At 34.1% G+C, this 16,882-nt stretch overlaps 1 protein-coding gene across 1 annotated transcript in view; it reads left to right on the top strand.

Moving 5' to 3' along the window:
- The window catches only part of BMP5 (bone morphogenetic protein 5), a 111,334-nt gene extending 97,370 nt beyond the window's left edge, over positions 1–13,964 (top strand). The window contains exons 5-7 of the mRNA XM_033103610.1: positions 8,700–8,776; positions 10,069–10,179; positions 13,726–13,964. Coding sequence (XP_032959501.1) covers positions 8,700–8,776; positions 10,069–10,179; positions 13,726–13,875 — 338 coding nt within the window. The 3' untranslated portion in view covers positions 13,876–13,964. The remainder of the gene's footprint in view (positions 1–8,699; positions 8,777–10,068; positions 10,180–13,725) is intronic.
- Positions 13,965–16,882: the final 2,918 nt, after the last annotated feature.

Genomic DNA, 16,882 nt, shown 5'->3' with positions numbered 1-16,882 from the left:
GAAAAAGTCTCATAGAATTTGGACTAAAAGACACGGGTTTAAGGAAAGGGAATGCTAATATCAACACAAAATTTAATACTTAGGAGACTTGAAATGCCAGTGAAATTTAAAAATTATCCAAATGTCAATAATAAATACTGTAATAGCTCTAGGCTTTAAATGCTGTATGAAGACTCCATGGCCAAGAAAGGAGGATGGGGAGAATTGTATTCCATGTTTACCTGATTGCTTTTTTTTTTTTTTTTTTTTTGCAAATCATATTATCAAATGTTGAAAGTGTTGATCAGTGCAGGAGAATTAAAACCCAGGTCATTAATGATGCCTTTACTCCATTTGTTTCCTATTTCAAACATTCTTGCGTTCCGATTTATTCTATGGGAGAACTTGGAATGGTGTCTAGCATAAAACAGGAAACCTCAAAATACTTGTTTAATAAATGAATGTGTTGACTGTATGGGAAAAACTAACTTCCTCTTTTAGGTAAATATACATAGAACCACTGCTCCCAGATTTTTTGCAGATGCTGTCCTTCTTTGCTCCTCTTTAGTTTTTTGCCTAGGAGGTTGAGCAGACATGTGGTGATATTGCCTATTTTGCAAAGATGCAGTTCCAGTGGCTATTTATTTGAATTTGGGAGTGGGGGAATAAAATGGAGGCAATAGCTAAATTTTTTTTAAGTTTAGTCACTCTTTATGATGTAAAGGTACTGGGTTGATGAAATTTTAAAGAACCTACTGAGAACAAGGTACTCTTCTAAGGACTATATCAGTGCTGCAAAGACTAGAGCATTTATGTATTACATGGTGTGTTCACCACCCAGAGTCAGTTCTCCTTCCGTGTATAGATGATATACTATTTGTACCCTTGAAACTTATATAATGTTGCTAACCAATGTCCCCCCAATAAATTTAATAAAGAATAAAAAAGAATAGAGCATTAAGAATTTGGAAGAACTGAATGGGCAAATAGTAAGTCCTGGTTCACTGCAGAACTGCTTAGAAAGATTTGAAGGTCAATTATTTTTAGCCCTGCCTGAAACCATGTGATTTTTTTTAGGAAAAGTTTTTTAAAAGGTCATTAAAATGAAATCATTCTGCACTTATTGTCAACTCTGATAGGCACTATCTCTTGCCTAATGGATACAATGTAAAGTAACACCTCTTGGACAAACAAATTAATCTAAACCAGGAAAAAACAATCAGTTGAAATTATTTGTTTAGAATGTTTTATATTATGTAGTGAATATACACTTTCATTATTTAAAAATAATCAAATCATAAATAAGGTTAAAGTTCATCCTTGATAGCCTAATCCTTTTGTAGATAGGTACGCTGATACTGATATTAACAGGGTCCATGTACTTCCAAATTTTTTCTTCCATATATGTTTCTCTTTTGGAGAATATATTTTCGTTATGTGTTTTTATCTACATGAATGATATTTTTAAATGTATTTTTCCAGACTGTTTTTTAGAACAGTTTTAGGTTCACAACAAAAATGAGAGGAAGGTACAGATTTCCCAAGTGCTTCTTGCACTCATTCATGCATAGCCTCCCCCATTTTCAATATCACTCACCAGAGGAGTACACATGTTACCAAAGATGAACCTACATTGATTCATTATGATCACCCAAAGTCTGTAGTTTACCTTAGGTGTTGAACATTCTGTGGGTTTAGACAAATGTGTAATGACATATATCCATTATTATAATATCTTATGGAGTATTTTCACTGCCCTAAAAATTCTCTGTCCTCTGCCTATTCATCCCTCCCTCCCCCAGCAACCACCTATATTTTTATTGGCTTCATAGTTTTGCCTTTCTCAGAATATAATATAGTCGGTTTCATGCATTTTTAAACGATATGTCTCAGCCATCTTTCAAATTAGTGACTTCATTCTTTCAAATTGTTGTACTATATTCAACAGTACTTGCATAAGATTTATTTAATCGTGTCACTCTTAAAAGAAATTTTTATTGTTTCTAAATTGGGGCTCTCACAATCAATGCCATAATCCCTCAAGGCTGCACATATAAGAAAGTTTCTAATCCTCATGGTTTCTACAGTAGTTAACACTAAAAGCTGATATCTGTACCCTGAGTCATGCAAAATTTTGGAAATCCATCCTAAAACCAGAATTATTTTGGTGCATGTAATATCTAGCTCACTCACTCACTCACTCACTCACTCTATCTATCTATCTATCTATCTATCTATCTATCCATCCAGCTATCATTAATCGTCTACCTATACACTCATCTGTCAATCATCTATCATTCTATCATTTAATTGTGGGTCCACTACTTACTAGTTGTAAAATCTTGGATAAGATGTGTCACTTCTCTCTGCCTCTGTTTCTTCACCGATGAAGTGGCGATGTTAATAGTACCTGCCTCATCAGGTAAGATTACATGGGTTGTGAGGAGTAAAAGAGTTAATATATGGAAAGAACTGAGAACAGCGGCACATTCGTATTATAGTTTTAGCCATTATAATTGTTTTTAAAATGACTTCATATGGTGTGGCTTTTCAGAACTGGTACATAAAGAATTCAGACTCTTACATCAGAGAAAAATAAGAAATTCTCTCTCTCTCTCTCTCTCTCTCTCTCTCTCTCTCTCTCTCTTTCTCTCTCTCTTTCTTTCTAATAAGTGTCCATATCTGTGGTGACTTATAGGGATTACTTGGCCTTACAGACTCAGAAGCAAGAGGGATTTTAGAATCTTTAACTAATTTGACCAGTCTGAGTAATTAATTATGTAATATTAAAAAGTTGTCGATATAGATTAATGCATTGTGTCTGTTATCATCTCTGTCTAAAGAGAGTCCACAGAAAGAATATAACTGGGCTTGATTTATTATAAAATAACATTTATTCAATATTAAATAAACACCCATTATGTGACAAGCACAATATTAACTACATGTTGATAAAAGATGGATTGCCTAAGGACCTTGCTTCTTAAAAAGCACTCCCATACACAATGGGAAAGACATGCATGTCAGTAATTACTGAGAGGTCAATTCTATTAGAGGAGATATAAGGTAATGTGAGAGTAGTAAATATAGAGAACATAAGCAGCGCCTAGGCATAGCACAGAGACTTTATCAGGGACTTACATGAGAAAGAATAGACATTTTTCAGAAATGGAGGTGTGGATGAAGCCATTTCAGACTGATGTGCCCAATTACAGAGCAAAGTACCAGTGTCAAATGGCTTGGTATGCAAGTATTCTCATGTGAAACGAGTGTGATATCAGCTAGAAAATTTTGCAGGGACCACATCACGAAGAGTAGCTATGTGATGGTAAAGAGCTATGGTGTTTGCAGACATTCAATTAGAAAAAAGAGGATCAGAATAAGATATGCATTTAAAAAATTTAAACTTGGCATCAAAGTGAAGATGGAACGCCAAAGAAAGAAACTGAAAGCCCAAATATGATTAGAATAATAGTTGAACACCCCAAACAATAAAGATTATAGATTGGAGAGAGTGGCAATGGAAGTCAACGCATGTGGGATCAGGCCAGCCGGGGTTGGATGAAACATGATTCTGGAGATGGGAGTTTAAAAAATAAGTGGAAAGTGTAGGAAAAGATATAGCTTTGAGCCCAGATGATTGGATGAAGCATAGGACTTGGCAGTGCCATAGAAAACAAAGAGAGAAAAACATCAAGGATAGAGCCTCCAGTGGCACCATCAACATTTCAAGTGTAGACTAAGGAGAGAAAGCACTTCCATGAAAGAGACAAAAGACATAGTCAGAAATGTAAGAGAGCAGGGATAAAGTGTTATACTAGGAAAATATTATCAGAAGAAGATGTTGAGGAAGTAGGAGGTAACCCATAGTGCAAAGGACTTCCAACAACTTAACTGGTTAGTGTAGAAATGGGTCAGTTTGTTGGAACTTTGTGGATTAACTTAACAAAAGATATGAGAGAGAAAGAAAGAAAATCAAGAAACTAAACTAAATTTTCTGGCTTCTGCCACTTAGATGACTCGGTGATCCTGTTAATCAAAATAGTAAGCATCAAAGGAGTGTGAGGTCAGAAGTAAAAATAGTGAGTTGGAGGTGCCCGGGAAACTTACATTTAGAGATGTCTGGCAGGCAGTTTGAAACTCAGTTTTGTGAACAGGTTTTTACGTCAACAAGCTCTAAGGTGGGAATGTTACTTGGATGATCCACATAAATGCTTTGCTAGCAGAGTTAAGCAAACACACCAAATACTTATTCTTTTGTGGGGTCTGTTTTGCATCACACATTCATACAGAGACAAACAGTTATCCCTTCACAAATAAATAACTCTAATTCCTACCGGGTTTTGCATAAATGCAAGTGTGGAGTTCACTGATGTGGAAGAAGATGATTAAACTAAAGTAGCAATAACATTTTAAAAATCCCTCATCTTTGGAGGGAATTGTTATTGTTTTGGGTTTATCATGACTTTCTCTACCCCCAAAGACCAAATCAAGATTTACATTATTGAATAGTCTGTAGCACCATTTCTGCTTCTTTAGCTCTTGTACCTTCATTCCTTTGTCACGTCCATTGTCTGTAAATCACTTAAAATCCTCATACTGTAGGTACTGATTTCCTGTATGTCCTTTTCCTTTTGGGAATTAAGCATGGGAATGCTAATATCTTCTCTTTTACTTTGAAACACAGCATCTCAGCATATTTGGCTTGTTTAAGCTGTTGATGTGCTTAAATATTAAATTCTTTTTTGATGAACACACACTGCAATATAAAGATGATGTATTATAGAAATATATACTTGAAACCTATATAAGTCTACTAACCAACGTCACCCCAATAAATTTAATAAAGATTAAATATATATGAAAAAAATTCTATTTTGCATATATTTCTTTACTTTTATAGATTTATCTATATTTCATTCCTTGAAGAAGCTAATGCTAGATTTTAACGAAAAAGAAACCCATATTAGTATGTAGAGTGTTTTGGACTTGATTTTCTTTTGTTCCCTTCAGAGTGAGGCTACCCTATGTTTATTTATTTGGTTGTTTTGTGAGGGACTAGTGGACAGACCACTGAAGACCCATATAGATCTCAGAATTTATTTTAGCCACATTTAACCTCCATATACTTTATTATTATTATATTATTTTGGTAACATTTTTCGTAAGACAAAATAATTAAAAAAAAAATCAAACTAAGAAAAAAAACGGAATTTGCAGTCTTTTCAGAAATTGACCATACAGAATTGGCATATTTTACAATACTTTCAACATATTGGTACTGGTTTCCAAATAGTATTACTATTAAGAAACAAAAAGAGAGAAATGTTGTATTTGTGATACCTACAATGTGGGTGAGAAATGTTAGCAAACTTTTCTAGTGTTAGCTGTTGTCACCAGAACGTTTTGGTAATTTCTGGCATGACTCTTCATTTGTGGGCAGGTTCATCAACAGTAGCATTATGTCCATTACATTTTAATATCTGAATTTCTGCCAATCAATATTTTTTAAAGATATAAATTTAATTTTCCCGCCCTTCCTCCCACAGTTTATTCAGCCAACCATTTATAGAAAACCTAACTTCAGACTTTGCTGGTTTGGGTATAACATTTACTTTACTCAGTATCCATTAATTTTTATTTCTGACAGAATAAGCATATGGTCCTAGTGCTCTATGAAATCAGACTCTTGGAACCAAATTCTGTTATAAATTTCATTGCTCGTTACCTTTATGTGATGTTACATTATATACATCACTTAGCTCGCATGAAAATCTGCATAGATGGAACAGGTATATTTTGACTTTTAAGTTTTACTTTCCTTTTTTATAAACAAGGAATTAAAATAACCATATACATAGTGTATGGCTTTTCACATATACTTGTGTGTGTTATTGCCTACAATGTCTTTATTCATGTTCAGTGTTTTAAATTAAGACAAGGAGAAAAGAATAAATATTCCCCTTATTGTCTAACGCAGAAGTTGGCAAAGTAAGGCCTGAGAGCCAAATTCAGCCCATTGCTTCTTTTCGTTTGGCTCAATTGCTGAGAATGTGTTTTTGTATTTTTAAATGCTTGAAAAGACTCAAAAGAAGAATAATATTTGTTTCATTTAAAAATCATATAAAATTCAAATTTCAGTATCCGTAAATAAAGTTTTATTGAATATAACCACATTCATTTATTTACATAGTGTCTATGGCTGCTTTAATGCTATAGTGGCAAAGTTGAATTGTTACAAGGGAGCCCCATAGCCTAAAATATTTACTATCTGTCTTTTCAAAGAAAAAATTTCTTGACCCCTGGTCTAATGCATAGCTTTTAAAATTCTTTTAAAATTCTAATTTTAAAATTCTTTTTAAAATTCTAAACATTAAGGAGTTTATTCGATCAAATTAACACCATAATCAATTTTTCCTTTTCCCTTAAAATGATACAGGGAACTTATCCATTTCATATTATTGCACTTCGTGTTACAGTATGCTTGTCCACTGCATAAACAAAGTTAGCCTGTGCTATTCTGATAAAGGGATAAGTTTACCCAAAGAATAAGAGTGCTGAGTTTCAGATATATTCTCCTTTCTCCATCTTCTGTCATTATTAGCACATTTGTTTCAATGAAGGCAATTGCACAGTAGGAATAACTCTGATCTAGAAGGAAAAATGTGTGTGAGGTCAAGATGTAGTCATTTATTATTTTCTAGACTTACATTAAATAAATAGTTATTTGAAGTAACGGAAAGGCAGATGATGGGGCCCACTAAGACAGGCTCCTTGGATCTCTGATGTGTCTACATTTTCATTAGAGGTTGAGGATAATTAATCTGGAAGGTGACACCTTAAGATAGACTGTCCTGCATAATAAACTGCTACATTGATTTTCCGGAGAGGACTGTCAGAGTGAATGTAACATTTATTTCTAGAAGAAAAACTTCTTTGAAAATAAATTATTTTGCTGACTTCCTTACCCTCAATGTTTCCCTCTTTCATGTTTTGTATTGGAAATAATCAAAATGGATTAGCTTTTAAAATATTAGTATAAAGTGTGAAAAAAACTTCAAATAAGATGATATAGATATATTTTCTTTAAAGTTCTGTGTTTCTTTGGTGTTTTATATTAGTCCAGACTCAAGATTGGGGCTCTCTCTTTATTCATACATCTTTTAAACAATTATAAAAGGTTATGGGCTTTTCAGTTATAGTCCAAAATATGTAATGGAAATAATGTATTTCCTTTGCTTCAAATCATTTGTAGAGAACCTCACAAGTTCATTCATTAATGCCTCAAATATTTATTGAGTACCTACTGTGTGCCACGCACTCTTCCTGACACTTGATATGTATCTGTGAAGCAAACAGAACTAAAGTTTTTACCTTTGTGGAGTTGAATTATAATTCAATTAGAATTGAACAGAGGAAACAGACAAGGAGGAAACAGACAAGAGCCAATGTACATAATGAATGAGTAAATGGCATAGCATTGTAATAATGATAAATTAAATGGAAAAAAATCATAGCAAAGGGAGGGAGAACAGGAATTTGGGGTGAGAGTAGCAATCTTAGATAGAGTAGTCAGTGAAGAGTTGAACAAGCTATAGGTATTAGATATATAGATATTATATAGATATCCAAGGGAAGAGCAGTTCAGGGAGAAGGAATAGTGAGAGTAAAAGCCCTAAGGTGGGAGAAAGTTGACCTGTGTGAGAAATAGCAACGAGATGTCATTGCCAGAGTGGAGTGAAAGAGAGGAAGAGTAGTAGGAAATGAGTCAGGGAGGTAATGGAGCCGAATCATGTGAGGATATCTCATTCTCATGGATATGGAACTTTTTTCTGGGGAGTGATACAATTCAATTGACTTATAAAAAAGTCCACTTGGATGCTTTGTTGCAGGGGAGCCAGGGCAGAAACAGGGACAATATTAATGAGGATATTGCAATAACTCAGGCGAGAATTAATGGAGGCCTTGATGAGGACCAGTCATGAAGGCGGTGAGAGGGTGGGCGGAATTTGGACATATATGAAGGTAAAATGTGTGGGATGTTTTAAAAGATTGGATGTGGGAGTGAGAAAAAAAAATAAGAGTATGTTTTGACTCCAAATTATTTGTTTGTTGATTTTTTATAAAAAAATTTTTTATAAAACTAGGAAGCTGCCATCAGTCAAGAACGGAGAAGTCTACAGGTGAAACAGGTTTTGGGAGGATGATCAAGAGGTCAGCTTTGGGTATCTTGAGTTTAAAATATTTATAAAAATCAAATCAACTCAGTATGATCCCAGGTGGTACTCTCCTTGTGTATAGCTCATGGAAGATGTTAAAATATATTATATGAATATTTAATATATACAAGTATATATAAATGTATTAAGTGCCATTATAATGTGCACAAATCCATGAATCAGCATTCATTGAGCAGCTAGTATTCAATGAGTGGCGGGTATCAGACTGTGTATCATCATGTGGGTGGGGGGTCTAACAAAATCATTTTTAGAATCCCAAAAGGTAAATGGTATTGTCTATGTTTTATAGAATAAGAAACTCAGGACAAGTGATTTGCCTGAAGTACACATGGTTAGTAAGTTGCTCTAGCTTTAAGATTCAAACTCATGTTTTACAACTTCAAATACAGCCTCTTTTTTTCTCATCAGTTATTTCACAAAAGAAATATTAGTAAACACTATAAGGGGCCATTTGTTTAAAAATCTTATTTTTATCTTCAGATTATAATACAAGCGAGCAAAAACAAGCCTGTAAGAAGCATGAACTCTATGTGAGTTTCCGGGATCTGGGATGGCAGGTAAGAATGATCAGTCAAGTTAGGTGGCTTCTTTCCTATTTTATGATAAATCCTGAGTTACTTGTAATCTTTATCCATAATTCTTCTAATACAGTAACTGATTATTTTGAACGTGACTATTCAGTATATGGATTATCCACATATGGATAATTTTTCCATTATTATTCATCATTGAAACATAACTATTAGATTTTACAGTTAAAAAACAACTATGTTGGGGCAGCCGCATGGCTCAGTTGGTTACAGCGTGAGCTCTTAACAAGGTCGCCAGTTCAATTCCTGCATGGGATGGTGGGCTACGCCCCCATCAACTAAGATTGAAAATGGCGATGGGACTTAGAGCTGAGCTGCGCCCTCCACAACTAGATTGAAGGACAACGACTTGACCTGAAGCTGATGGGCCCTGGAAAAACACCTTATCCCCCAATATTCCCCAATTAAAAAAAAAATAACTATGTTGAAGAAATGTAACCCTATATTTAGAAAATGGAAAAGGTGCTGTTGTTTAAATACCCCACTTTTAATTTTAATGCTAATTTTTCAAATAAATATTAATATTAATTTAGTATTAATTTTTCGAAAGTAATATGAAAAATAAACCTTGTCAAATTCATGATTAAACCTTCAACATGAATCATTAAATAATTTTACATTTGGGCTAAGTTTTACCTGTTTGGGAAAAAAATGAGGGCAACCATGACATGTGCCAATTTTTTAGCTTCCTAAAAGTTTTCATGAACAGTTTTCAGGAATTTGCTCCAATACATTTCTTCTAACAAGACTAAAGTTAATGCATGAATGAAAAGAAAAATAGCACAAAGAATAAATGTTAAAGGTTTAGGAGGTTGTCAAGCTTCTAAAACTAGGAATGAGTTATTAAGAAGTAAGGAGGTTTATCTGAAGTTTATTCATTTTTTTTTTTCCTGGTACTCTTGAACTTTTCCAAGTTCATCATTTCCTGTTTAAACAATATTTAGAACGCTATTTCATTATTATGATTTTATTCACTAATGCATGGATTAATGCATACTATGAATATCGTACATAACAACCTCTTGGGAGAAATTACAGAGGACAATTTCTTATGAAAATATTTATACTTTTGTTGTAGACTTAAACTTAAAAATAAATTAAGGGCTTCGGGGAGGCTATCCTATTAGAGCAATTGTTGGCCCAAGAAGAGAAAGAAACCTAACCAGATTAAATATATTTAAGTATTTTTAAAATTTATTTTTTGGTGATATTACCTTTCTTCTTCTTCTTCTTCTTCTTTTTTTGTGTGTGCATTTTAGGACTGGATTATAGCACCAGAAGGATATGCTGCATTTTACTGTGATGGAGAATGTTCTTTCCCACTCAATGCCCATATGAATGCCACCAACCATGCCATAGTTCAAACTCTGGTATGCTCTGTTTTTGTAGGATTGGAAATGGTTTATGATGCATGAATCATATAAAGTTATTTTAAAGGAAAACATAGTATCAAGGCATTATCTTCTCTTCTCAAACTCCTTTGGTATTTTTCAGAGCCCAAGTAACAAATTACGGGTACAGTCAGGAAATTCAGGCTGGTTTAAGAAATAATTCTGATTCCAGAATGGGGAAAGATTCATCTAGGAACATTATAGTAATCACACAATGTGGTCATTCTATCCTGATTTCTTCACTACGCGGGTTTCCAGCAGCTATTTCTAATCTAGCAATTCATTAGTAATCGTCGCAAAATCATTGAAAAATAACTGTACTGCATTTCATCTGAGGGCTTACTCTAATGATTTAAGAATGTTCCATAACACATTGTGACATTATGAAAGCTCTTCAATGTAGAACATAAGTAGAAGACTCATTTCTATTTATCGATACCTTTTTTTTCATAATCTTTATGATGGAAATTAATCTTCATGTTTTCCCGTCCACACTCAAGAATTTAGAAGTGATTTATTGTGTAATAACCTAGGCTTATTTTTGTGAAAACAATAATTAAATGTTGATTTCATGGTCTCTAAATGGTTGTACTGTATTTAATGAGCTCATGAAACCTCTTGAGAGTCTGATGTACCTGCCATAGTGTGTGCCTTATTGATGTGAGAGAGGGACAAACTCTGGAAGAGTAAGCGAGAGGCTCCTAGAAGGTGCAATGGATTATGTGATATGGTTCCAAATTAATATTTGGGATAATATGAAAATGTTAATGATATGTAATTAGGAGAGAAGGAAGAGAACACATTATTTTAGACTCTAGACTTAATAATGGGAATGGAGTTATTTGGTAGATGGCAGTAAGAGAACAGTACCTATTAGAGAAAAAAAAAGAAAGAAAAATCTGTCTTTGCAAGCAAGGCTTGTTTATGACCAAAAAAAGAAAAAAAAGAAAAACGAAAAAGAAAGAGTAACTATTAGAATTTGTGAGGAGCTGAATCTTCAGAAGGTTACATATGTTTTCACAACTGATTTAAAGCTGATGGAAAGAGTATCTGTTTCCTTCTGAGTAAGGAATAATATATATCTATATTTATATCTATATCTCTCTCTCCATGTATATATATGGAGGGAGGGAGGGAGGGAGGGAGGGAGAGAGAGAGAGAGAGAGAGAGAGAGAGAGAGAGAGAGAGAGAGAGAGATTAAATTCTTGAATGACTGGTTTTGCCGGCATCCTTACTGACTTCATAGGTATCTCAGAATAACTAGCACCAAACAAACATCTATGACAACCAGAGCACGGGGCATTGTCAGAAACTTTGGAAATCACCTTGGTGTCAGAGACATGGCGAGATAAAACACATACGTATTTTGAAAGGTAGTCATTTATAAATCTTATTCTTTTTTTGAGTCTTGACCAATGAGATTTCCTATTTCTGTGCCATATACAAAGTATAGAGTAAATTCTTGGGAAAATTTTAAGGTTTGATATGCCCTCATCTTTGCTATCTGTAAAGATAAGTACTTCTTGATACAGGATATCATTACTGGGAGATGGGGAGCCAGTATGCTCTGCAAGGATGGGTGTGCTATATTCCAACTTCCACTGGTAAAAGAAAAACAATCTCTATAAAGTCTAGCCTTCTCTCCTGGCCTATGAGAATTCAGGTTGACAGAATGCTGATCGCATAGAGAGGACTGCTGCTGTCTCATGCTTTGAAGGGACAGCCATGATCACTGTCTTTCTGTAGGGTAAGAGACGAACAGCCACTACTAGCTTATAGAAAAATGCCACTTAATTTCTCAGAAAAGTCTTTGCTTCTTTTTACTGTCATTTCAATGACTCAGAAAATAGACATTTGCTCCCTGAGATATGTATCTAAGGTATCAAACTTTCCTTCAGGCTAAGCAATGCTTGCTTAATTGTTGGAAAAGTTCTGTCAAATACTACCTCTTTCGCTCAATTTTCTTTTTCTTCTATTTTCTTATAAATATGTAATTACTTTCTTACAAATATATAATCAGCTTTTAGACCTGTAGTCTAGAAGGCAGTGTCAAAAATGAACATTTAAAAAAAATCTGACATGCACTTGGAACAAGACCCTGCTCTGCATCACTGTCCTGGCGTGTGGGACATAAGTCATCACACAACTTGAAGCATACATGGGAAATTTGATTTTTTTTTTCCTGGAATTGTGCATGCTCTACATTTGTTCTGTGAAGGACACGAAACAAGAAGACAGGCATGTTTGTTGTTAAAGGAAAGCATGTTTGTGACTAATATGTTTGAGAAACCCTTCAAGAACAATTCCCCTCCCCCTTTTTTTTCCCAGAGTAATTGCTTCGTGAGGCAGCCAAGGCCATTGAAATGGGGTTATCAATCATGTACGTGTGGTTTATGGAAGATAAAACTGATGAGGGACACAAGCGGCATCTGAACATTTTTAGAAACTATCCAACTTTTGGTTTTGTGAGGTCTTAGGAAATTTCAAGTTCATGTCAGATCACCTCATTTTTCCTGCTGTTTCTGTTCACATGCAGGGCTCTTGTATCATTTCAGCCAGGACATTGTGCAGCCAAACTCCAAGAGGCTATATTCAGTTTTTGTAGATCCCTTAGGACTCCTCAATGGGACTTCCCATAAACTCCTCGGGGGGACAGACTATGGTAGGTGGGTGGGAAAGGGGGAACCGTGTTCTGGCTCAGGGCTCAGTTATTGCAAATCATAGGCAGACTGCCAGCCTGATCACAAAGAGAATAAACACTTTACTTCAGCATTTCACTTTCCAGGTACAGTCACCTTTTTAGGTTTTTTGGGGGAGGTGGATATTCAATTTGTGAAATATCTAGATTCTTTACTTCTGATTTAGCTTAGCCTGCTTTTTGGTGCTTGTCTAGGGGAGAAAATGAAAGGATTTTAAACTCTAGTCCATGTGCTAAAAAATTCTGTGGAGAAGAGTTGGAATCATTGCTTTAAAGCAAGTATTGGATTGTAACTGGAGCTTATTTTGCTGTGATTTTTAAGCTTCCTTTACCATGGAAAATGAAGAGTTGGCATAACTTGGATGACTTATTGGTTAATTATCCTTTTTAAAAATAATTCTTAGATCCAAATCTTTCTATAGTCTGACTGTGTGGCTTTATTGATTTGCATTTATAACTTCTGTATTTCTCATGAAGTAAATAGGAGTCTTTTTAACCCACGCAACTCAGTGCTAAGTTGCCATTTCTTTCCCCCAGGAAAATTTCCATTGAATATTCCATAGAGGGGGTTTTCCTTACATTTTTCAAGGCCGAAGCACATAATTAGAACTGATGGTTTGATTCCAGATGTTAATGCTGACTAATACATCCTTCACTAGCAGCCCCCCACACTACCCCACCCACTGAACATAAAGAGCAGAATGGCTGTCAGCTTAAGGGTGCACCTGACTGTGAGGCGTAAAACAAGCATATTATTTTAAAGCTGCAGATAAAGTGTCTACATTATTTCTTAAAGAAACAAAACATTTTTTTTTTTAATTTTCCAGGTTCATCTGATGTTTCCTGACCACGTACCAAAACCTTGTTGTGCTCCAACCAAATTGAACGCCATCTCTGTGCTGTACTTTGATGACAGCTCCAATGTCATTTTGAAAAAATACAGAAATATGGTAGTGCGTTCATGTGGCTGCCACTAATAGTAAATAATAATGGTAATAAGAAAAAGATCTGTATTAAGGTTTATGACTACAATAAAAAGTATACTTTCCGACAAAAGGAGAATTTCGTAAATTAGTCTGGCTCATTTCCTCTCTCTACCTATGTACAATGTCATGTATATAGCCGCTTTTATTTATTTAAAGGTATATATTCTCCTTTGTGGATGCCTTGTCAATCAAATCTATTTTATAGTTCATTACATTATATGACAAATTGCCCGGTCTAACTTTCAGTGGAATAGGCTAAGTCCAATTCAATTCCATTTCAACACTTTTTTCTGAATACAATTTTCTCATATAATTTTCTGAAATTCAACAGAACGCCTTTGACTACTAAATATTGTTGAAGGAAATTGAATGCATTTGGTTCTGTTGTGCCAATGAAAACCATGATAGGATATTTATTTAGAAATAAAACTTAAAAAAAAAAATAGCAACCCAAACAAAAATGCTTGGATAAACACAATTTTTCTTTTCGAGTTTCTGCTTCATTAGATAAAGTGAAATGTTGAACTGGATTTGAATAAATAAACGGTAGGCAGAACATAGAGTCTGCAAGATTGCACATAATTGTTCTAACTGTTTGCTTTAACAGAATTGGTGTAACTGTAGGAGCATGTTCCTTCTTGGCTTGTGGAGTGTAGATTTTGCAAAGCTCAGAGCGTCAGGAATTCTGTGGAGACAGGCTTGAGCCTATGTCCATAACTTTCCAAGTTAACACTAAAAATTGTAGTACAACCTTCTTACCTCAAATAAATCATGTCTGCCTATTATCTAGAACACTACTGCTGCAGGTTTTTTTTTTTTTTTCTGATTTAAAAGTAGTCCAAAATAAAGAAACATTTACATGTGCTCTACTTCCCTCCCCACAGACAAGAGTCAATGCATGCATAAAATATAGCGGAGCAAAGATGCCGACAGAGCCATTTTCTTTAGCTCTCCTTTATAACTGAGTCTGCTGATTGATGTGATGCAAGGGATTTTATTTAGGGTAAAAGCACTGAAACTAAACTGGAGGAAATTACCAAAAATCCCAGAATGGCTTTGACAGAATTGCCATTTCGAAAGAACAGCTGAAATCCATTTTTCATATCTTTGAGACTGAGCTCAATGAAAACCTTATTTTGTAAGGGGATTTTGTAAACCCTCCTCCAAGCACAAATAATTCCAAATGGGAAAGTTCTGTTGTGTGTATGTGCATGTGTGTTCTTCCCTCTGAAATTAATTTATTTTCTTTCTCTGTTTCTCTCTCTGCCTTCTAAGGCTTTTCTTTAACACACATTGATTTCTTGAAGAATGACATTTAGATGGATAACTTGCTATTTATGGTGGCTCCACGGTTAGGCCTATTTATAGTTCATCTAAAAATATTCATAAAGCACCATTTATTAATCACCCTTTTGGATCTTTCAAATAAAACATATAAGAAATAGCTCAAAAAATGTTATGGGTTTGTTTGTAATTCAGGTGTATTGCAATGTTGTTTTAAAATACAGTTTATCTTAAAAAATTGATAATAACTATATTGGGGGTTACATTAAGTAATATATTTTGAATTAATGGTGTACCATTGTAAGAATAAGAAACAGAAGTCTATTATATTATCTTTAAATGTGCTGTTTAAATATATTTCTATATTTTAAAATATATTAAACTTGTGATGCTAGTTTCTATTGTGCTTCTTGATTTGACTCTTTATTTAAGAGGGATACAAAATGTAAGTACGTCATAAATTGAGACTATAAGGATATCAGGTATAAAATGTTTGTGTATTTCATGATTCTTTATGTTGTTTTTGTCAAAACTAATTTTTGTGTTGTTAATAAGTAACTCACTATTAATGGACAAATCAAAAATCCATGAAATAAGTATTTTCTTAATCTGTTTAAACAAAGATATTTTTTAAGTAGCAAAAAAAAAAGAGATTATAATGGGAAAATGCCTCCTTTGTCCTTTGTTCTTTCACTTAAGAAGAAATATTATTGGCATCAATATTTTCACAAATTACACACACACACACACACACACACTCCCAGAGGGTACCAAAAAAAATGTAAACACAGTTTAAGAAAGGAAAACACTGTATTAAAATTAAGCTGATGATGACCATTTTGAGCACTTCTTGTAATTGTAGAAGTCAAATGTGACTTGTATTCATCTTTTGTTATTGGGATATATTAAGTTACAATTTTAATACAGGTTTTTCTTTCTTAAAATGTGTATACATTTTTTTGGCACCCTCTACACACACACACACACACACACACACACACACACACACACACACAGACATACGTCCAGTCACATTATTCTCAAATAAACTATTACTTTAGTTGTACTCAAGCTATTACCAGAAATCAGAATAACTTAGCCTATTTTAATAGGATCCAATCTACTCAGATCTTTTTTGCTAATTATGTATTCACTTGTTTGTTGTGTGTTTGTTTTTAATTTTTCTGCTTTATATGTATTTTTGTTTTGTAACATGGCCCTAATCCTTGTTGAAAATAGAAGGGTATAAAACACTAATATTCAAATTCTTTAAGACTAAAGCAAAAATAAATCACTACATTGAACTAAAGAAATAAGGAAACACAAGAAAGAAAATCCAAAATTAATTTTTTTTCTCAAGTAAAGAACTGTCATTTTATAATCCCTGTATTACCATCATAGAGTCGGAGCCAGAGTCTACTGGCTACTATACAGTCTGGCAAATATCATCTCCCAAGACATTTACAATGAATAATTAGCTCATGCTGCAGTTCCATTCAGGGCAGAAGAACACAAACACAAGTCACTGTCTCATAACCATTCAGTCAAGTGCTCAATCTATCATCCAATTTCCATCTCAGATTACCTCCTTTTCTATATATTCTCTTGGCTTTTTCTTTGGCCTGGAACTTTTAAAGTTAAAAGTGAAGATGCCTTTCCCGATAAAGCATGTACATTGCTAAATATATATCTCTACATCTGTATTTTATCAAGT

The sequence above is a fragment of the Rhinolophus ferrumequinum genome, chromosome 3, assembly GCF_004115265.2.
Source record: "Rhinolophus ferrumequinum isolate MPI-CBG mRhiFer1 chromosome 3, mRhiFer1_v1.p, whole genome shotgun sequence".
Taxonomy (NCBI): Eukaryota; Metazoa; Chordata; class Mammalia; order Chiroptera; family Rhinolophidae; genus Rhinolophus; species Rhinolophus ferrumequinum.
This window is presented reverse-complemented; position numbering and strand designations above follow the sequence as displayed.